This window comes from Lagopus leucura, unplaced genomic scaffold (assembly GCF_019238085.1).
Source record: "Lagopus leucura isolate 7727_CA_CO unplaced genomic scaffold, USGS_WTPT01 Super-Scaffold_100019, whole genome shotgun sequence".
NCBI lineage: Eukaryota > Metazoa > Chordata > Aves > Galliformes > Phasianidae > Lagopus > Lagopus leucura.
Genome location: NW_024962273.1, coordinates 7369692 through 7395277, shown reverse-complemented (window position 1 = coordinate 7395277; position 25586 = coordinate 7369692). Strand labels below are relative to the sequence as shown.

Genomic DNA, 25586 nt, shown 5'->3' with positions numbered 1-25586 from the left:
ACTGAACTTACATTTTGAGATCATTTTTTGTTTGCATTATGGAAGGAAATCTAAATCTCCTTAGAGATTTGCTCTTTTGGCACTATCGTAATTACATGTTTACTAACTTAACTACCTTACCAGCACATTCACACTGCTGTGGTGGAGGATCTGTCAGGACTTTCATCATCAGTTCTGCAGTGGAGCAAAAGCCACAAAGAAAACATTTATCTCACGAAACTCAGTATGCAAGTATAAAAGAAAGCTCCATAAATGCAGAGAATTTTTATCTTAGATAATAGTGAACCAGAGACAAAAAGAAACAGTATCCATCAACACAGTAGGAAAAAACTGATTCATATCAGAGTGCCACGTTTTCATTTTTTGTGTTACACAAAAATCATCATGGAAATTGGCCTGATAGCTCCTTGCAACCCATTGCAACAGACTGAAGATTCTGCCCTTGAAAAAGAGACTGAGTTTGCAGTCTGGCACAGTTTTGTAATCCTCATTTCCAAGTCTTTATTTGGTGACCTCGTCATCCAGCTGCCTGCTGCTGTGTATTAAAAGGTCACAAAGTCTGTGGAGAGAACTACACATCAAGGCACCCTCCCCTGTGTGACAGGCAACTTTCTTGAAGTATGTGGAGCAAAAAAGTATGAAGTAGTTGTGAACTTTTTCACTCAGGCTTTCAGAGGCTTTCCCTCTGTTCCTTGCAGATCACTGGAGTCACCAACAATGTTCTTTTCTAGCTGTCAAACAAGCTGAATTTTGACAACCTCTGGATAGTTTGGATCCATACATCCTGTCCTTCTGTTCAACAGAAACGGAATCTGGAGGAAGGTAAATGATAACGTGCATTCTCCACTCAAAGGAAATCCAGAGGGAAAACAAGCAACTTCTTCCCCCTACCCTCCAATTCGCTCTAGTACTCTAACCCTTTAGAGTTCTGGGTTTGGTTTGGCTTGACTTAAAATTATGTCTTATCCAGCAAAGGTTTTTGTCTTATTTCCACCACTGCAGAAGAAAGTCTGCTTCTTTGCCTGTCTCTTCACACATACTTTGTGTCCTTCTATATACTGGACTCAGCCTTTGCTCTTCTGCTTCACAGATACCATAAACACGTTTCTTATTTCAAGGAGATGCTCAAGGTGATGCATTTGCCATCAGCAGTGTCTCTCAAAGAGCACAGAAGACTTCTGAGTCAAGCTACTGATGAAGTTGAGCTGGCAGTTTTATATTGTGAGTAAAAAAGAATAAACAGAAAAAATGTTGTTACATTTCTATCAATATTGCTTACACATGAGATCCATGATTTGAAGTTTGAATGCAAGTTTTTTTTTATATCTCCATCTTCAAATAATCTCTGCAGTTCACAGGGATGTTTCCCTTAGCAGTGCACCTGCCAGATGCCTAGACAGCTCCAAAAGTAAGAAGTAGAGGCTAATATTTATAATTTACTTTTGGGAAATTAGGGCTCTTCGATCAATCTGATTCATCTCCTTTTACTTTGTGCTGATCTTCTATCGGTTACATATCCTGCTTAACTGCCATTTGTATCCATATGGACATACTTCAACACTTTCAGTGTGAGGAGCAACTGTCAGCAACTTATCCTTGCTTGCCTCGAAGACGTTCAGTCTTATTTTCCTATGCAGTTTCCTGTTTGCAATCAGATTTGAAACTCTGCATAGAAGAACAGTTTGTATTCTGAAGCTCATTGGTTTCTGTTCACATTGCAAACATGTAGGAACGGTACAAGGATCAGAGCTCATATGTCTATCTCAACTTTAGGCCAATAAAATCTAATCTGTGGTTAACCTCGTAATTGTTAACTAGGGTGGAACAGGTATTCAGCTGCCAACTAAAGGCAAACAGGAAAAAAGGACTGACAGGAAGCAGACTAGATATCTCAGAAAGAGCCAGATATGAGATGAAGAACCACTGCTGTATCACAAGGCAATTTCAGCTAAAAGCAATAATAGTATTTACAAGATTTCATGATAACATGTCAGTCAGTGCCAAAGCATTCACAAAAAACAGAACAGAAAGCCAGAAGGGAAAATAATAATAATAAAAATAATAATGTTTTAACATCAAAGATTCTCTACCTTCAGTAACATCTCACATTTTCTTTAAAGTTTTAATAATTAATTGGAGTGTAGACTCTTCAAAGAGTAAATGAATAACCCCCATTAACACTAATGGAAGCTGGACATGCTCAATGGGGGAATATATTTCTATCTGTATGACTAATCAGCTTCACAAAGCTCAATTTTTTCTGAAGTTATAACTCGCACTGTATGGGCTGAGTACAAAGGTTTGTATTCATTTAAATTCAAATTAGGCACTTAGAAAAGATTTTTCCTTCACTAGGAGATCTGAACGCAGGAGATCCGTTTGCCGTTATGTTAAACACATACATTGTGAAATGCAATAAAAATAATTACCCTTATAATTAAAGGTTGTCATTGTAAATGCTTAAAAATAAACATTATTGAAATAACTTCTATTTGCTGTTCAGGTGAAGATATATTCTGATGATTCTTGTCCGTTATTTAATGCTCTCCCAAGGAATCACCAAGATTTTTCTCCATCAGCAAAATGTTTTTGTATTCATAGGTTATTTGTATTCTACACAGAACATGTCTGTGTTAAGATGGTGAACTGATGGCATTTCAAAAATGAAAAACATGTTCATGATTGTTATTTTTTTCCCCAATTATTCAGTAAATATTTTGATACAGCAGTAAGCTTTATCATTGGAGAGTGGGGAGGAGGGAAACCATGATCAACCCTTCTAGGAAAACATAAGAGGACTTAGAGATGTCCATCTTTTTTTCTGACAATGTTTGTTTGCTAAGACAAAACACCTCCCAGAAAACCACAGCCTGCATCATATTTCAGCACCATCTATGAAAAAATACAAAGCTTTCTGACAAGGCATGCAACTGATCTCCTTTGCCACATCAAACCAGAGCTTCCACGCTCAGCACTGTGCATTTGCTGGTGCTATCCAAGTCAGTGCCCATTTTTCTCAGCATCAGTTTTTTCCATTCTCCAGAAGACTGAATGATTTTCCTCAGCCCTCAGGTCTTCATATTTGTTTAAACATCATCAGTTAATAAACTCCCAAATAGAGACTGGCATAAAGTCTTTCACAAAGAAAAAACAAATGACATTCCACAAAGTCTTAATTTAGCATCACTTAGTCCCCCCCAAAAATAAACACCTCCAAGCAGTCACATAAAAGAATGAAAGAAGGTAAATTATTTAACACCCAGTTTTATTTTCCCAATAAGAAACAGAATAAGTGATATGATATGATGTTAATTCAGTGTATTCTTTAATCTATAGCAGTACTCAGGATGGTCATGGGATAGAAAGCACTTACTCCTTAAAGAAAGACATACTGTCTTCTACTTCCATATACTGTTTACCAAAGGGAGGGGGAAGGAAATGGTCCCCACAGTAGGAAAAACCCAGCTCTTGCATTTTTAGCTTTCTTTTTCCCAGTACTCTGACAATAGCTAAGAAGACAGAAGTGTAATTTAACTTTATAATGTATACCAGAATAATACAGTAGAACCATTGTTATTATTTGTGATTATGTGTTATTTCCATTATCATAACACATATAGATTAATTAAGGTCTTAAAAAAAGAAAAAAGACACACAGATTTGTAGGCAAGTTATTTTCAACACAATTTACCTTCACAGGAGCTCAAGAAATAGCTGGAAAAGGGAGCACAGTATTAAAATAGAGGAACATTTATGTAACATTTTAGATGATCATTCTAAACGACTAAAAAAAGAAAGAACTAACTTGCTAGAACAGTGAGTCCTTGACTCCAGGAAGATAAGACACAATGCTGGTAAGAAAGTGGAAAAGAGATAAAAACTCCTAACTTAAGTAAATTTTGTTACATTTGCAGTAATCCAACAAGCAAAGAACTAGCTTCTCCCTTTGAAACAACTCATAACAGAAGCTGTAACTTTTAATTGACTGTTGACCAGAAAACAAAACACTGAAGTCTGCAATTCATTTTGTATTACAATACACTGGAAATCTTCTGGGTTTTTTTTTTTTTTTAAATGAGAAGATTTCTCAGAATTTCAAATTGAATATGCTAAAATATTTGCTTTAGAATGTTGAAATGTTCACTGATAATGTTAAAATAGAGTATTTTGGCATTAGTAAAAGAGTGTGAGTAAGTAATATAAAAAACATTACAATAAGTTATGTAAAAATGAAATGATTAAACAAAAGAAGAGGATTTCAACAAAAATATTTTCTCCCAGAATGTAAGATAGCTGAAGCAAAGTTTTGTTTTTTTTTTTTTTTTACCTTATTCACAAAGCTTCCATAGAAGTATGCCTTAATACCAGACTTGAAGACTTAGAAAAAGTCAAATAAGTCTTTTGACAAAATATCCTCAGTCAACCATCACTGTCACTCCAAAGCCAACTCGTGCCCACTGCACTTGAAAAGTTGTCATCATCATCTGACCACTCGGTAGTGATCGATGAGCCATGGCAGCCAAGTTCTCAGTAACAAAGACAGAAATATCCAAAAGAACAACAAAGAATTAACAAACCCATTTCTACAGACAAGATTCACATCACACTTCAGGCCTAAGAACATAAGAAGCTGCCTTCTTACCCTTGAAGCTAGTTGAGTTCAATTACTATATTACTTTTGACACGACTATTACTAATTCACACGTAGCATCTGCCTTGCAGTAAAACTCAGATGCTTGATCTTTGCTTCACTATTACTATTACAATTACAGTATTACTATTACTACTACACTATTACTATTACAACAAAGACTCTGGCTTTCACTGACAGTTTTAAGTACTTTCCACTTTTACTTTCAACTAGTAATTCACAGATCTGCAGCAAACTTTAGGCTTCCTAGTAGTTTTGACTGAACTTAAAAAGTAATATTCCAGATGCAAAAGAAACTATCAGTGATATATCTAAAGTACCCTTGAGTAGAGAAAGCACACTCTACATATCCCCTTGAAGCACCTGTCATTTAGAACAGTCTTTGTGCTCAAGGAAACTCAACAATGGATAAAAAGACTTAAAATTCACAAATGACTTCATTATTGAGGGCTTTACTTGCAAAAGGTATAATGGAAAACATCAGCTCAAACCGGATTGAAATTGAAGCCCTCTCAATATGGGAGGCCTATATATCATGTAAATCTGGTCTTCCAGTACATTTTAAGTACTTCTTTCTTACAGTATAATGTTTTAGGTAATTCTTAGTCATTTTTTTCCCCTCAAAATGCTTAAAATGTGATTGTCTCACTAGAAAGGCTATGGGTTTCCACAGTCCTAGTAATGGATCAAAATCATTTTAATTTTACTGATTTTGCAAAGAGACACACAGCTGCTACGCTGATTACCAGTTGGCAAGTGTCTCACACAAACTGCCTAGAAACTTTGTCAGAATGGATAAACAAATATATCAGTTGCTTCTGGTTCATCTCAATCAGACAATCTCTTACAGAAAATATGCAGGTCACATTCAATTTTTGCAAGAGTAAATTAAAAACATGATTAAATCAGAGCATCAAAAAAGTCATCATTTAAAGTTTATAGCATTTTTGTTCTTATTACATTTCACACAGCTACAAATAAATACATAGCTACAAAGCTCAACTTTTGGCTAGATAGAACGTCTGGCAGGTCACATCACTAGATGTTCCTAGGGCACTGTGTCAGGGGGATTGGAGCATTAATAGGCTTCTGTCCAGTTTTGGGGCTGGACACATGAATGACACATCGTATCGGTGCCCATACCACTAACCTTATGTCTCCTGCTTGTTGCAAGGGCCAGCACTCATCTCTCAAAAATCAAGAACACTATGATTAAACGAAAATTCTCACTGTTCATGTCTTCCAATAAACTGCCTGAAGCTGTACACAAAGAGAGATGTCTGCAGTGGGAAACTCTTGCACCCTGCAAAAACTAGTGCAGTACTAAAACAAGCTTCTGTAGTCTCCACTTGACAGTCTCCCTTCATTTCTCCTTTTTCCTACTTCCATACTCCTTTTGCCATGTTACTTTCCAAATTCCTCAAAGCCATACAAGACTTAACACTTCCTCCTCCTGCTCCCATCCTTTGGGTCATAGATATACCTACAATATTTGACTTTCAAGTACAAACATTTGTCAGGCAAACTTGATCAACACCAGCACTGATGCACTGAACAGATCCTCAAAGCAATCTTGTCCCAAACATACTACAGCCAGAAGTCCATCTTTTTGCATCACACTAAATTATTCATGTACTAACAAGATATTCATAAGAACAAACTTAGCCTGGAAGCTGTATGTCTGAATCACCTCACAACATCGGAGATGGGGGATCTGTTCAGATATTTAAGGAGAAGCACCCATGGCACAGAAAGCAAAACAGAGCAGGTAACAGATGAATGAGTGGCAAATTTAAATGAGCATCTCTGAAATCTGCCATTTGATCCAGAATGTAAAAATCAAGGAATACACAGTGAATCCAAAGACAGCAAAGAAAAAAGGAAACATTCAATAAACATATCTGTGTAGATAAATCTATGCTTAAAAAGTCATTTTTATCATTAAATAAGCATTTGAACAATACAGAACGGTACAAAAAGCACTGCTGCCTCTTAATTCAAGAAGAACAGAACCAACAACAAAAATTAAGGATTAGATATGAAAAATTTTGTTCTCTAAGGATGACTTTTAACACTGTAAAGTTATTAATCTGCTGCAAAACACAAGTGAATGTAGAGCACTTGTTAGAGGACTGTCTAATCAGAGAACAAAACTGAAGGAAGAAAGATTCGCTCAAGGTGAATGGGAACAACACAGCATCAGCCAACAGTGCTGTGCTGTACCTATGGCAGAAGGTACCTCCCTTCTCACACAGCACTCCTTCATGGAGGTTCCAATTGCTGATAAACAGATTAATGCAGACTTCAGTGAGCTTACAAGAAGGCTCACTTAGAAACTCACACAGAAAAATTAGCTGCACATGTAAACAGCAGCTTTCAAAGCGAAAGTTAACTGTTCACTACAATCCCAACTCAAGGGGAAATGACTACAGCTCCAGTTGGCAATTCAGTACTATTCTGCTAAGGAACATGAAGAAAACAGAACAAAGTGACACTTCATATGTATGTAAATAAGCATGCTGAAACATGAGCATACACATCTCTGAAATCCTGATATTATAGAAAGCAGACGGGCAGACTGGAGGAAATTCAGAACTCTTACACAGAAGATGAAAGCACCTGCTTTCATTCCATTACTTGCAATCCACTATTTAGAGTCTTTCCCCATATGGTAAAAGCATTTGTCACAGAGAACAACAACCTATGAGTATTGACATAGCACATTCAATTTGCGCTCATTCATATTCAGGGCTGTTTTCTCAGTCAAAAATGTACTACTGTGAAACAGGCATTGCTATGGTAACTGGAATAGTAACATTAGTATGTTTACTATGCTCAGAAGACTTTTACTTCAACAAATAAGTAGGAACTCAGATTTAATAAGTGTCTGGTCTGCTTTCCTAGGATTTACATATATGATTACAATACTTAAACCTCTGAAAATTAGGGTGTTATCTATAAGGATTGCTTGGAAAAGGTAAATCATTCTGCTAACTTCTTCTGACATGACAGATATATTCTGCCCAAGTATTTTATAAGTAAATATAATGACCTCTTTGTTGAGTCTTTAATGTTTTGAGCTGTGAAACAAATCAAAAGTCAATAGGAACATAAATCTTAAGAAGGTTTGTAAGGAGTAACTGTATTTTTGGATAAAGGTGGCAGAAACTCGTCTGTTGTTCAACTAATTGGAATGTCCAATTTTGTTTCTCCACACTTACACCCCAACTTACAACTGTGAATCCTGTTCCATCAGATTTCACTGAGCACAGAATCAGTTTACGTCTTACAATGATACAACTGCAAGTTGTTCCAAGAAATAAAGATTGCAGGAAGATAAATTCAAAATACTCTGCAACATGCCAAGCGAAGAAAAAAAAAAAGATTGGAAAACAGTGCTCCTTCTCTCCCACCTCCAAAAAAAACCAAAAAATGCTGTTGTCAGTGGTATCAAACAAGCAAAGAAGAGAAGTACAAGACAGCATAGAGGCCATCCCTAATACAATGCTGTATTTGTGAACAAAGAACATCTGTGAGAGAAGGGAGATTTCTAATGAGGTGTACTAAGTTGCCAAGTTGTCACTTACAAAACGCAAAAGTGGCACAAGTTAATGGCTTTGAATACACATCACTATTTAATGCTTATTAACAATCATTAACACTGACACCAATATCGATGTAGCAGTGTGGCTTAGCATAGTTTATCTGAGCACCAAGATCCACTTTTAAGCAAACAAATCACATGGTGCCTTAGAGACATCAGTACCACAGGAACAGAAAGAAGGACAGTACAGGCAGCAGATCCAAATAGCGTGGTTGGGAAGGGAAATTCAGTTTAAGAAGTCACTAATACTACATAGACTGCATATACAGAAGAATAGTAATGTAACAGGAAAGAACGTCACCAGTTGTAATACAACAATTAGAATGAGAACAAAACTTTCTGAGCAATACAGCATGCAACTTCTCAACCTTAGGGCAGAGGATAAGAGGAGGAAAAGAACAGTCCTCTGTCCCTCTCCCACAGGGAAGATCTCTGCTGCCAGCTTTGGCTACAAAGCCACATGTAATTAAGGAAAAATAATACACAAGTTGAGTCTTTGAATCTAAAGCACAACAGCATCTCTGCTGTTTTTTTTTCACACTAAGAATTATTTTTTTTCACACTAAGAACTATTCACAAAAAAAGGCCATCTGTTTTCTGATAATCTTTAAGACAAATTCTTTTGTAAGGGTGTGTTACATCCACATGAGACTGTCCAGGTTCTATTCTATGCCTTGCAGTCCTACTTGCAATGCTGTGTAAAATAATCTGTTTCTATTTTCTGTTTGCATTAAGGTTATAGTATATACCTTTATATACCTCATCATCTGCTTTACATGCATTCTTCACCAATAATATTTACAAATAAAATTATCTCATAAAAAGTGAGATGCAGAGAAAAGCACCTAAGCTTCAACTAAAAAAATAAAATTAATTTCTTTCTCAACTAAGATTGGTCATTGTTTGAGAAGGGGACCACAGAGAGTTGCCACCACAACCTCAGGCCTAGCAAGCACTTACCAGCTACTACTGACCTGAAGGGAAGTTTTCAGCCTGAGTGCACAGTCTCAAACTCCTCAGTTCAATTTGCTAACAAGAGAAATTCATCATGCTGCCATCTCAATCCCTTTTACAAACACTTTTTTTTTTTTTTTTTTTTTTTTTTAACTCTTTATTTTAGTGGAATGGTGCTGATAAAAACCTTTATTCCCTTATTCGGTAGTTTCCGAGAAAAAGTTCATTCAATACAGAGATACTCCATCTACGTTTCCACATTCTCTAGGTCTTTTCCAAAACCCTGTCTTACGATTTGACAAAAACTGTGAGTATAATTCACACCAATGCGACTGCTTTATGAAAGAACAGTTTCAGATGAAAGCTTCCAAATATTGGGGCTCTAACTGGGGAACGATATGGGGAATCCAAGTCGAACCAGCCTGCATCCGCCTTTCAGAAATAAACCCTTCACAGTGAACCACAGGCAACAAAACAACTCCCTGGCCTGGCTTCCAGCTCCTAAAAGATAAATAACGAAAACTATATCCAGAGTTGGCAAGAGTACCACTGTACGTACATACCTCTCTCACTTCTTCCCAAGTCCCTGCCAAAGCACTAAGGCATCACATCACACTCCAAACATCTGAATGCCAAGCACAGACTGAAAACGCTCACGTACACAAAGGCTGCCTTCCAAGTCTGGCTGCTTCTGACTCTCATGTGGGAGAAAAATAAAAAAAAATAAAAATAAAAAGACTTCCCTCTTAATGACACCCATTATAAATTACAAGAGTAATACCAACATGTATAGCTATGTAACTGTAATATATTTGTCTGCTTTTCAGCTCTAACTCAGCAGCAACTTTCTGGAGCAGAATTTTCTTCTTGTTCAGTGATGGACTGACTCCTTACACTTGATGCATACCCACAGGCAAACAACATTCCATGCTCAGCTCTGATGAAGTTCACATTCACATCGTGCACGAGAAAAACTCCCTTAAAAATGTCAAATGGTTTAAATTACAGCTTCCCATACGAAGCTGGCACAGGTTGTACTATGGAATCTTGGTGTGCTTTGCTTCCCAAACCACTTCCATTTTTATCATCCATAATTTTTAAAGCAATTTCAATGGTCTTCATGCTGAGTTTCCCAGACTCGATTTTCATTCAGTTTTTCAGGATAGACTAGAGCCATCAGAGACTCAAGGAAAAAAGAGCATTAGGTCCAGAAAAACACCACTAACTACACACTTTACTCTCTAGGTGATAAAGACAGTGCACAGCTGGCATAAGGTGCTAAGCCGCAAATAAACGTATGGGAAACTACTGTCCCACTTGCTCTTTAAGGAAGCCTAACAGCAAGAATCGTTCTTCAGTCAGGTAATGTCTTGCCATGCTGGCTTTAGCATGTAGTCTACAGATCTTTGCAATGAAGAGACTGTACAGCTGTAAAACATGCTTCCATCCTTAAAATAAAAACTGCAATAAAAAAAGCACAGATACTACATTGGCAAACCCTGTAAGTGTTTGCAAAATAAGATGTAAATGAGGAGCAAGAGTTGCTCCAAAAAGCAGTCCCTTGCTTCCACTGATGTTTTCAAGGATGGGCATCACCCATTCCTTCCCCCTACATGCTGATAAAATTGATGCGTGAGATGGAATAAAGATGACAACATCAAAGCTAGTAAACGTTGCTCAGAAAATAAAAACCATGTCTCTGCTGAAGGTAATACAGGAAATTTGGAAATAATGGAAAAAAAGAGAAAAACAAAATAAGTCTTATTTTGTTACAGTTCTCAAGGCAGGGAGAAAATAATTCTGACTTGGGGTAAAATCGTTTATTACCACTTTCAAGGAAACACATAGAAATTTTTAAAGCAATTTAGCCCTGCCAGAAACATCAGAGTCTTCCTTCTCCTATTGCTTCTGACTCTCCACGATTTCCATGTTTTCTCTCTTCTTTCCCCTGGTGCCAAAGATAGAGGCAGCTGCTTCATGTGAGATGAGACAGTTTAAGATAAAAGAAAAGGGTCCTAAAGGGGAAGGGAATCCCTGCTATCATCTCTTGTTCCCCTCTGGACATTTAGTCCCCTCCACAAAATATCACTGAAAACCTTTCCTAGCTATTCCCTCCATGCTAGCACCTACCAGACAACCAGTCCCAATATCTACCCTCCTTCAGCAGCACTGAAAAAAAAAAAAGCAGTGCATTTCTCTGCAGAAATGGAATGGAATTGCATCAATTTCCAGAAATGTGATGCTGAACGGCCTTACACATCCCCTTTGTTCTTAACTTCTCCCTGCAGGACTCTGCTGCAAGTGTTACTCAATGCAGGAACAGCCAGCCCCACCAGAGGCAAGCAAGGCAGAAAGAAATTTTCTTTTTATCGTTTTACCATTTCAGCAAAGCACCATACAGAAGTTTCATTTTAAACAGATGCCCAAATCCTTCTCTGCTCTGTAAAGCACATCTGCACACACTCAGGTGCTTTGATGAGCTTTAGCACAACACAGGATCCCAGGGCAGCACCTGCTGCAGGCTGTCACTCAGGCTTCAGGCTCTTCTCCAACACTTTTAATTTAGATACGCGAAAAATGTCTTGATGCACTGACAACATGGCCATCTGAAGGAATACAAACTAGCAGCCAGCATGCTCCCACGTACAGAACAGGTTGGCAAAGATTATCTAAACACCAAACTCCCATGTTAGCAGAACAAATACAAGCAAAGTTCCAAAATTTTGTTATCACCAACAGCCAGGGTCCCTGATGGTAAAAAGAAATTAGCAAAGATCTAGGGATTAGACTGCAAACCTTTCAAGCCCTCAGAATTTTTCACAAAGCAGCATAAATATTTCCAAGTTGATTCTTAAAAGAAATGAAGAAAATACACTGAACATACCCTTCAGTTTGATTCAAAGATCCAGCTGCCGACTGCCAATGGTGGCACATAAGCACATAAGATGATTCATACATCAGTTTATGAAGAAATAAAAGAGCAGTGACACAGTTGTATTAGCTGTAAACTAGCTGTATCAATGACAACATCACAAATCATTACCTTCCATTAAACATACTGTACTAGCGCAGAGGAGGTGGGCTCCTCAAAGAACTGTCAATATGAAACAAGATTCTATGCCTGACCTAAGGCAAAGACTGGCTCCTGTTGCAAAACAGAAGTAATATGATAGACAGGCCAGTCTCACAACAAGCTTTTTGGCAACAGAAACCATACCGAAAGATTAACTCAGTACTTCCTTCAACTCAACCACTCCGAAATTTTTAACCTCCATTACAATGTTGTACTCAGACTGAAGTAAAGGAAACAGTAGCAGTTACTACCATGCTACTGCATGCTGTCAGATTTAAGTAATTTCATTGTGCACTGGCAGCATTTTAAGTTCTCACTTCCCACTAGGAAACCTTAAGATTATTAATGTTAAGTGAAGATGGTCTCTCATTCATCTTCTCCAAAACCACATGAAGGAACAGGAATGCTTTCTGAAATCAAGTGCTTCAATTTACAGAGAACTGGTGGTTCTGTACACTCTCTGTAAGGTCATTTTAAATACCACTAGGGATCAATTTATAACTGAAGAAAAAAAAAAGCTTACCAAATTACTGAGTGATTATTTTCAAGTAAAATATTAGCCATCATCCATAAAGCAAGAAAGAAACAGAGGGATGTAGATACTATAGACATTCTCAAGCCTAGAACCAAGTAGGTAAGAAAAAAAGGTGTTAGAGGATGGTATTTTTGTGAAGAAATGTTAAAGGAAAGGTGTACCTTAAAATGACAGTTGATCAATGGTAACACACTTTTAAAACTCCTGTTGAGGATTTTTTCTTTTCCCCTTGGCAACATCTGATTTTCTCAGACAAAAGAACAGCATTTCACTGCAGCTTTAATCATTTGGATTATTATTTACTGGTGGCAAGGGGACTCGGTTTCAGGCAGAAAAGGAAATGGACTGTACAAACATATATAGGACCTTTTCTTATTTAAGACTAGATTATTTTAGAGGTAACTACACAGGGATGGTATTTGTAGGGGAAGAATTTAAAAGCAAGGAAGTATTGGGAAGAGAACGCTAAACAAATTCATAAATCAGAAGGTAAAATTTTACTGAATCGCAGCAGTTAAACACAAGACCTTACCTAAGATTCATACAGCACTTGGAATCCTTAAGTGAAGTCTGGACATTTTACTGCAAATTATCTTCTAGACTGCAGAAAATGCTTACAGCAGAAACTATTATTTCAATCTCTCTTCTTGACCTTTCCTAAGAGGTCAAGATGATAAAACTTGGAGATAGATACAAATTATTGCATCCCAAGAGGTGCATAAAGTAGTAATAAGTAGCTACTTATTTTCCACCAAAATGTTTCTGTGCAAAGCTCAGAAGCAGTACTTACCCTCCTAATACCAAAGGAAAGGGCCCAGTGGTCCCCCTATAGCCCTAGACTAATGAATGCTGAGTATTAAGTTACGTATTACATTCTCCACATACATATAGGCATCATAGCAATCATAAAAACTCCCATTTTTCCCTTTCTTTTTCCCCCTCTAAAAAACACAGGACTTGGTTGTTGGTTTTTTTTTGGTTTTTTTTTTTGTTTGTTTTTTGTTTTTTTTTTCTTTGGCAAATAAGTACATACAAACACTTCACTGCTAACAAGTTCTCACCCTGGCTGAGAAAAACACCTCTAGAAAGCCAGTACTGCTAATAAGACAGTGAGTGTTTTACCAAGTTGTCTAATACATTCAATAAATAGCAAGTTTGTAACTGTACAACTGTATCACTAACAGAATGCTTACACCCTCCGTTACTTTGAACAACACAAGCAAAATTATTTTCCGCCATGAGTTTCTCCAGGTGGATTCTGAATGCCACAAAAGAAATGTATTCAAATGTTTACCATCAAATTCAACATCTTTTTACCACACTTGGAAAACTTTACAAAAGAAGTTTCTTCTTTCTTTTCCTTAACACAGGCCATAGAATAGAGTTCAAGAATAACATAGATAACATATTTTGTGTTACTAATACTACTCATTTGCTTTCTTTCATTAAAAATGTGGTATTCTTTAATTATTTATAAGTTCTATGTAGATACCCAAAGTAGAAACTTAAACGCAGTTTGTAGACATTAGAAAATTGCTAAGAACTGCCCAAGCATTTCAAAAATACTTTAAAATATTTAAGAATAATTCCAGATACAAAGCAGATGATTCAGTACTCAAATTCCCAAATTTGAGAATATATTAATATAACAATATACAGTTAATTGATCTTCATTGTGAATCCATCAACAAGAACCAGTTCTTAACAATTCTTCGTCAGTGCATCCAACTGAACCAGGGGCACAAACAGGAAATTTTACTGAGTTCCTACATGGTAGAGATTTGAAATTAGAAAACCACTTCTGAAGTTAATGAAACAGATGTGATTCAGAACTACAAGGAAAAGCAGGACAATGGAGAATTGCAAAAGTTTAGATTTTAACTGGTTCTTTTTCCATGACTGGGCAATGACATTACTTAATAGTCAAAGCAATTACATAGGTTCCAATTATGTGAGAAGTTATACACTTACCATTAATCCATTTGGCTTCTGGATTATGAACTATGAACTCTTTTCTGAAGAGATCTTCCAAAGACAATCTGGTTTCAGAAGAATTTGCAAACTCATCTAAAATAAACATAACAGGATCATTTTACACGGTTATTAAAACAATATATTCTGTGTACTTTGCAAAACATCGGAATTAAAGAACTAGAACACATTCAGAGGTGCTGCTGAAATTGATGACACTGCACTGCTCTATCTTTATTCATCAGAAAGAAAAGTTTCATTTTTCTTCAGTACAGCTTCAGGAAAAAAACAAACCACCACTAACACCTTAGAGACATGACAAGTGAACTGTGAAGTGCTTGACTATTTACTATTCTGGCAATGTAGTGGCACAGGTCCTCCTTTACACACCTCTATTCCACAAGAAAACTGATTTCAAAGCATTACAAGAATTTCCTGACAGACACAGAACAAGGGCCATATTAATCACTTTGTACAAATGGTAAGTAAAATCACATTGTATAGTCTGTTTGGAGCCATTTTATTTTAGAGATTTAAATGTAAAGAAAAATAATAATAAAAAAATCCACATGCATACTTTATGATCCATATTTGCTCTCAGGTAAGGAGCCTTGCCTTTTTTAGCCTTGGCTAGCATCTTTGTGTCTTCCAAACAGTAGAAGCCAAGATTATTATACTTTGAAAGACAGCCAGTATTAATTTCAAAACTATCAAAGCTCCTAAAATCATTTCTGTGATTGAGAAATGAAAAGGAAACTCTGCCAAATCCTGCTTTTCTTGTGCTGTAGGTTGAATAAATCATAAACAGTAGTGATTCAAAAGTGTACTGCCACACACATGCAATATCAGAGATAGTATTAAAGCAGATGTCCTATTTTGCTATCAAAAGACGAAGTTTCCAATGAATATTTATACACAGCAGCTATGCACTTCACCTAACTGCTTTAGGCTACTTAGAAGAATAGCAGTTGCCAAAAGCTGTGTGCTATGTCCCCTGTTTACTTAGTAAGCAACCAACCAGATAACTGCCCACTCCGGTCTTGAAAGCATTTTTATCATCACTCGGCAGGATTATCACAGAATCACAGAATCACCCAGGTTGGAAGGGACCTCAAGGATCATGTAGTTCCAACCCCCCTGCCTAGCAGGGCCACCAAACATACACATTCAGATCAGGTTGCCCAGGACCCCGTCCAACCTGGCCTTAAACACGTCCAAGGACGGGGCATCCACAACCTCCCTGGGCAGCCCGTTCCAGGGCCTAACCACTCTCCTAGTAAAGAACTTCCCCCTAACATCCAACCTAAATCTTCCCTCCTTCAACTTAAAACCATTTCCCCTAGTCCTGCTGTTATCAGCCCTTTTGAACAGTTTACTCCCCTCCTGGGTGTAGGTTCCCTTCAGGTATTGATAGGCTGCAATGAGGTCACCCCGCAGCCTTCTCTTCTCCAGGCTGAACAAGCCCAACTCCCTCAGCCTGTCCTCATAGGGGAGGTGCTCCAGCCCCCTGATCATCTTAGTCGCCCTCCTCTGGACCCTTTCCAAAATCTCTATGTCTTTCTTGTACTGAGGGCTCCACACAATTATTTATTTAGTCTATTATTATAGACTATGCAGCATCTCTTTGTTCTGTGAACTTTTCTTCCAATATATCAGCATCCCCAAGTACATTCTCTGTGGAGAGAAGCTTTCTTTTGGTTAGAGTTTGGTTTCATCTTTATAGATGGCTGGTATTAGCACCACTGATGACAGACCCATAGCCTAGTGTCTTGAATCACAGCAAGCAAGGAACAATCCTGTCATCCTTATGCTGACCCAATGTCCTACAGCACATTTTTTAACTAACAAAACATGCTTTGGAAAGATGGTATGTAATGCCTTTCAAATGAAAATGTGACCCCCTCACAGCAAATGGAGATCATTACAGTTCAGTTATCAGTGTTTGTTCACCCAAATAGCTCAGTCGGAGGCCTGGTTGAAAGCTGTCTGAAATGAACAACAATTGTTTTCAAGCCTTTTAAGTGTTCCTGCTGCAGCCACTTCATTTAGTATTAATAAGGTGCATCTTTGCTGCATTGAAGACAAACTCCTTTTTAATGTGCACCATAAATTAAGGAGAGACAAGGCCAACATAGACACCCATGACACAGTGAAGCAGTGTGTTGATGCACTTCTCCCACAGCTCAGTGGGAGCTTGCAAGCATTTACTCATCATAACCAGCTCTTCTCACACTTGATATCTTATGAGGCTAAGCATGAAGAGTTTTTCAAGTCACCTCTCACAAGACAAATGTTCTAATCCTCAAATAAGCATTAGGATTCTTCCTACCTTCCAGGGATCAAAACAACCTGTTTGGGTTGGGTTTTTTTTAGCCTCCAAGTCCAGCATGGGACACAATGCTCCACTTATAGTCTTAACTGAGCTTTACAGCAGAGTAGCATTATCTTTAATGATTTATACCTAATCCTTCTGTTTACACGTCATGGTATCTTGTTAGCTCTTCCTTCTGCTACACACTGAATTTTTATCTCCTAAGTAAGCATATGTTGTATTTGTGGAGCTGAGTAGAGCATATATAACACCCCCTGCCTTCAGAATACTTAACAGTATCAATGCTAAGGTCTTTATATGCCCATTTTCCCTACTCTGACAATACTGCAGATTCTGTTATTTTTGAGCAAAACGTTGATTTGACCTTAAAAAAAATAAAATACTACTCTAAGTTCCCAAAATGCTTACTTATGTATAGTAAGATGAATTGTACATCATTTCAGCTCTCTCACACTATACTGGGTTGATCTTTCTACAGAATAAGCATAAAGTGGTATGCACTTCTCAAAGCACTTATTTTATTTCTGAAGACAGTTTTTTTCCATCCTATGCTTATTACCACATTACCAAATAGCCTACTCTGTTTTGCTTCCATTTTAAATTTTACTGAATCATCTTCCACTGTTCTCCCACTGTTTCCACTGTATTTCTATATTTTGTTCTGAAACTACATACATGATCTATAGAAAATGAACACTGATTACAAAAGTTACAAAGAAAGTCGGTTAAAAATAAAATGGCTACATTTTTTGATTATACAATAAACACCTTAACAATTCAATAGCTGGTGTACGTTCATTCAAAATGACAAACCGTTTGTGTTTAGGAAACTACAAGACTGCAAAAGTAGAAAATAATAGCTTCACTCATTTTCATGTGTTTAGACACTTTCAAGGCCAGGCTGGACCAGGCTCTGAGAAACTTGATCCAGTTGTAGATGTCCCTGCTTACTGCAGGGAAGTTGAACTAGATAATCTTCAAAGGTTCCTTCCAACTCTAAGGATTCCATGATTCTATGATTTTGGCAAACGAGTAATTAGGAATAGTTTAAGCACCTCAAAGTTTACCTTCTAACTTAGAAACTAAAACTAATAATATAATATTATATAATAATATATTATTTATAATATATAACATATAATATTTGTAATATGTAATAATATATTATTTACACACATTCTTTACTGAATTTTCTGTGAGGAAAAAGAAAGGTAGACTTGTTTGATGTTAAATTATGCCTGAAAAGCAGAAAACCAGCACTAGTTAGCGGTGCACAAGCTGACAGATCTAACTGGTAATTGGCATAGTCTGTATAACACTTACATGAGAAAGAAAAAAAACTTGACTGTAAGGAGATATCAAAACTTGCTTGCTAATATACAGAAATTACATGGAGACTATAGTGTATTAAAACAGAAACTGAATTTCTTTGGCAATGAATATCTACTTACTTTCAGTTTCTTTTTTATTTATTTAAAGAACAGCATGAAAAATGGCATGGAGGGGTTGGTCCCAACTTTGTTTTAAAGATTCTGCTTATCTGTCTGGCATATCAATACATACGATTCTGCCTTAACGTGATTTTCATTGAAATGCTTTATAACAACTAAGCAGGCTTCTAAGCAGCTGCTCTCTAAAATCATCCCTATATCCTCAAAAAGAAGCAGAATGAAGCACGATAGCACTTACGAAAACTGTACCAAGTCTAAAAGGCAGCTATCACTACAGGCAGAAATGAACAGGCAAAGAAATCTGCTACTTTAAATAGCAACATTACAAATGAATTACAAAACCAAATATTTAAAACAACAGATCTCTAGCACCTCAGCATTCAGCACTTAGTGACAGAAAGGGTTGTGAGACAATCTGAGTTTTTCCACTTCCTTATGTGCTAGATATCCCAGAGTCACCTTGGAACATATTCAGAGTTGGAAAGCTTCTGCTGCAGTGCTCAGCACCCTCCAGGAAACTAGTAGAGTGCAATAAATAACTTTCAAAAACATATTAATCATGCATTGAAAGAGGAACAGATTAAGGTCAAAAGTAGGGAAAGGAGCTGTCCTACAACATATCTACGAAGCTTTCTTTGGTAAGCATTTTTAACCTGCAAGAAAACCCATATTATAAAACTTAGGCCATTCATGGAAAAAGGCTGTTATTTATATCAAGCTCTACAGTCTGTTATCTGTCTATCTTAGAACATCTGAGCTGACAGAACTAGTTTTCACTCACATGATTTCAACTGAAATGTAGGTCCCAGATCACATCAAGTTTTCAGGTAAACTCTCTGGGTTTTCTAACAGCTCCAGAGATGTTGTACTTCACTACGCATTATTTTTTATTTTTTTTTATTTTTTTTTACCATATTAAAAGGAAATTAACATTTCCCTGGGTTGTTTATTTCTGTTTTTGATGAGTGTCTTCAAAGACTTCCATTTACGTTTTTACATCATTAATAATTCTGTAATATTAGAGCCAGAACTGATGTTTATTACTGTGAATTCCACCACATCTTCTAGATTTTACAAGCCTTAAACAATCCTCTCCTTGAAAAGAACAGTCTTCTGCCCTAGAGTGCATCAGGATATGCCACCAATGGCCTTTCAAGTCTGTCTTTTCTTATTCCCTGAAGAAAATCCTGTATCTTGAGACTACAGCAGCACATCTGCTTTTATTTTTTTCCAAATATCGTAATTAGTAATAGCTAAACAATCATTTCTTTATCACTCCCTTGGACAGCATTATGCATACTTAGATACTTCTACAAAATGGGAAACAGAATGAACCACAATATTCCTACACACTTTCCTTAGCTGTCTCACTCTCTCTAAGAAGAAAAGTTTCTTATAATAGAAGGGACCTATAAACATCATTGTATCCAACTCCCAGCTTTATACAGGACTGTCCAGAATCAGACCATATGTCTGAAAGCAGTGCTTAAATGCTCCCTGAGCTCCTACAGGTCTGGGCTGTGCCCGATCCCTAGGCAGCCTGTTCCATGCCCACCATCCTCTGGGGCAGGACCTCTCTCACCCCCACCAGACTCTCCTCTGACAGCTCCATGCTGTTCCCTTGGGCCCTGTGACTATCTCAGAGAGCAGAGCTCAGCACTGCCCTCCACTCCGTGTGAGAAGCTGAAGCTGCCATGAGGCCTCCCCTCAGCCAGCTCTGCTCAGCACTGAGGTAACTCAGGCGCCATAGATGTTCCTCACACATCTTCCTCTCTAGGCCCTCCACCATCTTCATGAACCTAGAGCACCTTGAGAACAGGATTAGAAGGCAGAAATATCCCCTTTGATCCTGGTTCTGTGCAAAGGAAAACATCAGTTCAGTTTTCTCACTTGTAAAATGAGGACAAAACTTCCCTACACCTTTTCCATTGAGTTTACCATCTTCCTTTCAGCAGCAGTACACTAGTACAGATGCTCATCCACAAACCCACCAAGCTTCCCTTGATTATTTCATTCGGTGGCCAAATGGCCTGAAACCATCTGAAGGGCATTTCATTAGTATTTTGGTTTACGTAAATTGAACACTTGCATAACAAAGTCCAATTGGCCAAAGACCAATAATTGTTACATAGACACAACATTCAAAGTTGAAATTTTATCACACTTTCAAACCTGACAGAAAGAACTCAATTCTGGTAGAAAGAACTCAAAGATTCTTTAAAATTTGTGCAGTGATTCCTTCTCTTAAGTTTCCAAACAGCTGCTGTCCCAGCAATAAAGTCTTTAGAAAAATAACCCAGATCAAATTAGAACAAAATAACCATTAATCATAAGTTTTTACACGTGTGCAATTGCTTTTTGTCTATTAATTTCACCTATGCAACTCCCTTTTCTTACTGGGGAGTGAGCTGCTGAGTAGTTTCCTTGGTTTTAAGTTAAGTAGCTGTTTTCTGCGAGAAAGATAATGGCAACAGCTTGTTCATGTCTATATGAAACTTGCATACTTCTGGCTCAGTTGTAAGTCTCATTCTCATTATTAGTTTTTCAGGACATCCAGCCTTCTGACAGCTCATCTCTGAATGAGAAATTCCACTAAGACACAAGTGACAAAAATAGTGCACTCAAGCTCATACCCACTGAGGCTAATGCTTGTAGCCATCCCAAGGCCGATACAACCCTAATGACCTACTGCTGAAGCAGTAGTACTTGTGCTACATAAAGCCTCCAGTAGCTCAGAAGGCCCTATGAGTACCAAGTTTATAGGAGTCAGAAGTTAAAAATGCTTAAGGGAAAGATATTTTAAAACATATGTGTCATTTTAATGAGTGCATTATGAATCATACATCTTCAGTAAGATAAAATAAAGTAGGTTACCTGGTGTTAAAAGAATGACAGACATAGTGATGAGTGAACAAACAACTAGAATCACCAGCAGCGCAATAGCAATTCCCTTCCAGTTCCTCTGCGGAGGGCTGTTACTTCCAAGTTCCTACAGGAATGGAAAAAAAAATAGAAGGAAAAGATCGCATTTCATAATCACATATTTCTAGAAATATTATTGATAGGAAAACTGCACTGCACATACCCAAAACTACAACACAAGAGATGATCGCTATCCCTCCCATCTCAACAGCAGACATGCATAATTCCAAAGGTGCAGACGTTATCCCCCTTTAATAGATGCCTTTTCTTCTTTCTAGATAAGTAATTTTATATCCCTACGAGACAACAAAATGAGCTTATACAAGCTGTCCAAAATATGACTACTCTTAAAACGTGCTGAACATAACATTCTGGACAATACCAACTAGCAGTTTGTAAGATAATTACAGAAATAAAATGCAGCAATTTACTGTAATTCTACCAATGTGGTATGGACCATATAGGTTTAAATATACATCTTTTTTAGTGTACCCTATTAAACTTATTTGTAATAGAAAACATTTACAAAACTGCCTGAGGTTTCATCCAAAGCTGAACAGATCTTCTTCCTCTATACAGTAGTTCAGCTGCGAACTGTTCCCCCACTGTAACTTGTAATAAATGTTAAACAAATGCTCCTGTAGCTACTAGCATACATAAAGCTATGCTCTCTGTGGTTACATATTTAACTTGTATTAACAGTGTGATTAAGGTTTGTCAATAGCAGCAATGCATTGCTTATATTCACAGTACAACTTAAACCAAACAACGGTTTAGCATTTAACACTAGAGTGATAAAACCAGTTCAGCAATTATTTCATGCAATCTTAACTTGCTTTGATGGTAATCAACAGTTTTTCTACCCATATCGAGTTATCTGCCACAATTAGCCATGCACACCCTTAGTATCTCCAAAATAAATTGCTGTGATAACACGCACAACAAAAACAAACTTCTCAGAAGGTACAATTTCAGCCTACTTACAAAGCTAAGTCGCATTACATGAGTGCTACACAAGTTATGTGCAACAATATCTTTAACAGTGTCTTAAATTTTATTTTTAAATCCTACATCTCCTCATTTCTACCTGGGAAAGGTTCTCTTTCCTAGGAAATTTAAAAGGAATTTCACTTCACAGACTGTAAGCAATCCCACAGGGGAGTCCCATAGCAACCCACAGCCTAAGGCAGCCCTTGGTGAGCACCTAATGATAAATGATAAATGGTGAGGGGTCTGGAACACAGGCCATATGAGGAGAGGCTGAAGGAGCTGGGAATGTTCAGCCTGGAGAAGAGGAGGCTCAGTGGAGATCTCATTGCTCTCTATAACTTCCTGAAGGGAGGTTGTAGTGAGCTGGGGGTCGGCCTCTTCTCTCGAGTCATTAGTGATAGGACCAGAGGGAATGGTTTCAAGCTACAGCAGGGGAGATTCAGGCTGGACATTAGGAAGTATTACTTTTCAGAAAGGGTGGTCAGGCACTGGAATGGACTGCCCAGGGAGGTGGTGGAGTCACCGACCCTGGGGGTGTTCAAGGAAAGACTGGATGTTGTGTTGAGGGACATGGTTTAGTGGGAGCTATTGGGAATAGGCGAACGGTTGGACTGGATGATCTTTTAGGTCTTTTCCAACCTTGGTGATTCTATGATTCTATGACCCCCAGATGCTCTCCTCCCCTTTCCTCCAGGTGGTTAATAGAGTACAGTACTCACCCTACTCCCACTTCTTTTTAATAATCATTACACTACTCTTTGGTGTCGATACCAATAAAACTACAGGTAACTGACAAAATGCCAGCATGCACAGCTTGATCTCTGAGCAGCCATGCAGGTGAAGCCCAGCCACTATTAACCAACAACACATCCCCGATACCTGTATTTTGTTCACTGAATTCCCGATTTCCAAACAGACCTGTCTGCTCACCTCATTTTCTTCACTCCCACCTCATTTAAAACTAATGAATGCTACAACTTTCTATATAGCCTTATAGGTGGTTGATCTTCAAGGCTGCATGTCACTGTCGTGCATCTGTTTGTTAATCCCTAGGCTATGAGGACTGGATGGTGTCAAGACAATCTCAATTCTTTCATGGACTGGATATACCTGAGATCCACAGTGCTATTTTCACTCAAGTAAAAATTATTTTGATCTTACTAGCACAGTCTAGAAAATTAGGACTTATCCTAAACATAATAGTATAAACCTTACTCATATGACATTTATTAGAGTTCAATTGAAACAGAACAGCAGCTTGTATAAGCAAGCTGTACTGGAAAAACAGTAGTTATTCTGAGACTTGTGAAAGCCTATTCCAAAGGACTGACTTAAAATGACAGAAGCTGGACCACTTGATGAATGTCCTCTGTACCAAAGCTTCTAAAAAAAAAAAAAAAAAAAAAAAAAAAAAAAAAAAAAAAACCACAAACAACCAAAAAAACAACTGTGCCATGTCTTCATTATGCAGAAGATTCTCCTCTGCAGACATGAATATTGCTCAGTTACTAAAAATAAAAGCATACTTTAAGTGCTTCTACAAATTCTGGCAAGGAAAACAAGAAATGGATGAATCCTATACTGAGCATAGAAAGCTCACACTCATAGTGAGAGAGAAGGTGGGAAATGGGCATAAAGGGAAAGAATTATTTCTAAGAAAAAAGTGCTTTAATTTTATAACTGGATAAAATTTAGGAGTCCATAATTATTCAAAGTAATTAAAAAGTAATGTTTGAGGGAAAGCTTTCTGTAAGACCTACGTGAAGTTAATGTACAATAGGAAAATTCCCATAATAATGGGAATTAACCATGCAATCAGTATCAAGGACATCCCTAATCAACTTTTTTGGTGCTTGACTACAGGCTAGAAAGTTCTAAAATATATATGTATTATATAGTATGTATGTATATATGTATAGTATATATGTAGCATATGTAGTATAATAGTATGTTGTTAAAGAAATAAAATATATTCAGCCTCACACTGCTTTCTGAAACAGTAATAAATGTCAGTTAAACAGCTTTTTAGATCATGCACAATTAGCAAGACAGAAGATGTCATTTCTGAACACGGTAAGATAGAGGCACTCTATCAGAGAAAACATCATTAGAAGCTCTGTGATTAGAAGCTCCTGCCATCATAACTAACTACTATCACAAATAACAATGAGCATGGAGCTGGAGATTTAAGGATCTAATCTTGTAAGTAGGCTCTTACATTAAAGCAGTTTGAAAAAATATCAGCTTTCGAAGATGGTGTTTTATATGCAATACTATCTATAATGCTATTACAGATTTTACAATCTAACTCCAATGAATCAGAAAATGGCCGCTCAAAGCATAATATAATTGCAAGTATTCTCACTATTTAAAACATCTTTTTCATGAGCCATTTAATTGCTTTGTTGCCAAAAAGTCCTTAAGTAATACATGTTTCTGAAAGTAATTTGTGATTGAGTAATGCCTTATTAAAATACAGCCAACAAAGGGAAAAATCTGTTATACTGCACGCACAAAAAATGTACACAAATATTATAGGTCAGAACACTCCAGGCCTCCTCTTTGGCAAGAGTAAGTGTTCCAATTAAGACAAGAAAGAGCAGCTCATTTTTGTTGTGCACAGTTCCACTCTGAACAGACAGAACATCTCAATAATCTCTATTTCTAAAAAGAAAGCTGAAACTAAAATCTGTAGACTGAATAGGAGATGGATGAGAGGCTGAGGCTACCAAAGGAGTGCATAGATGGTTTCAATCTTTCAGCATCCCTCTGTGTTGTTTTCAGAGACACGCTGGAAAACTACAGCTACAAAAGGCAAATATCAATTAAATACAATGGAGCATTTTTCTCTCTCCTCTACTAGTCTGTTTCTAAACATAATATAAATGACTGACTGATGTTGAACTGATGCACAAGCATGAACATCCTTTAAGTTTTTAGCGGTATGTAAGTTTTGAATCTTAAACTATGGCATGCAACCTCATCCAAGAGTGCTGAGGACTTGTTCATTATTTTTGAACAAAATATGGACACAGATGTTTCACTTTAAAAACTACAAAATTACTTCCATAATTAATGTGATTCAAGCAAATATAACCCAATA

The 25586-nt window shown here is 37.3% G+C and overlaps 1 protein-coding gene across 3 annotated transcripts in view; it reads right to left on the bottom strand.

Annotated features, from left to right (window-relative positions):
- Nucleotides 1–25586, bottom strand: part of DPP10 (dipeptidyl peptidase like 10) — a 350176-nt gene that overhangs the window by 127013 nt on the left and 197577 nt on the right. For all 3 annotated transcript variants that reach the window (XM_042877726.1, XM_042877725.1, XM_042877727.1), the window contains exons 2-3: nucleotides 21446–21560; nucleotides 14789–14884 (exon numbers count right to left, since the gene is read on the bottom strand). In XM_042877726.1, the coding sequence (XP_042733660.1) occupies nucleotides 14789–14884; nucleotides 21446–21470 (121 nt within the window). In that variant the 5' untranslated portion in view covers nucleotides 21471–21560. The remainder of the gene's footprint in view (nucleotides 1–14788; nucleotides 14885–21445; nucleotides 21561–25586) is intronic.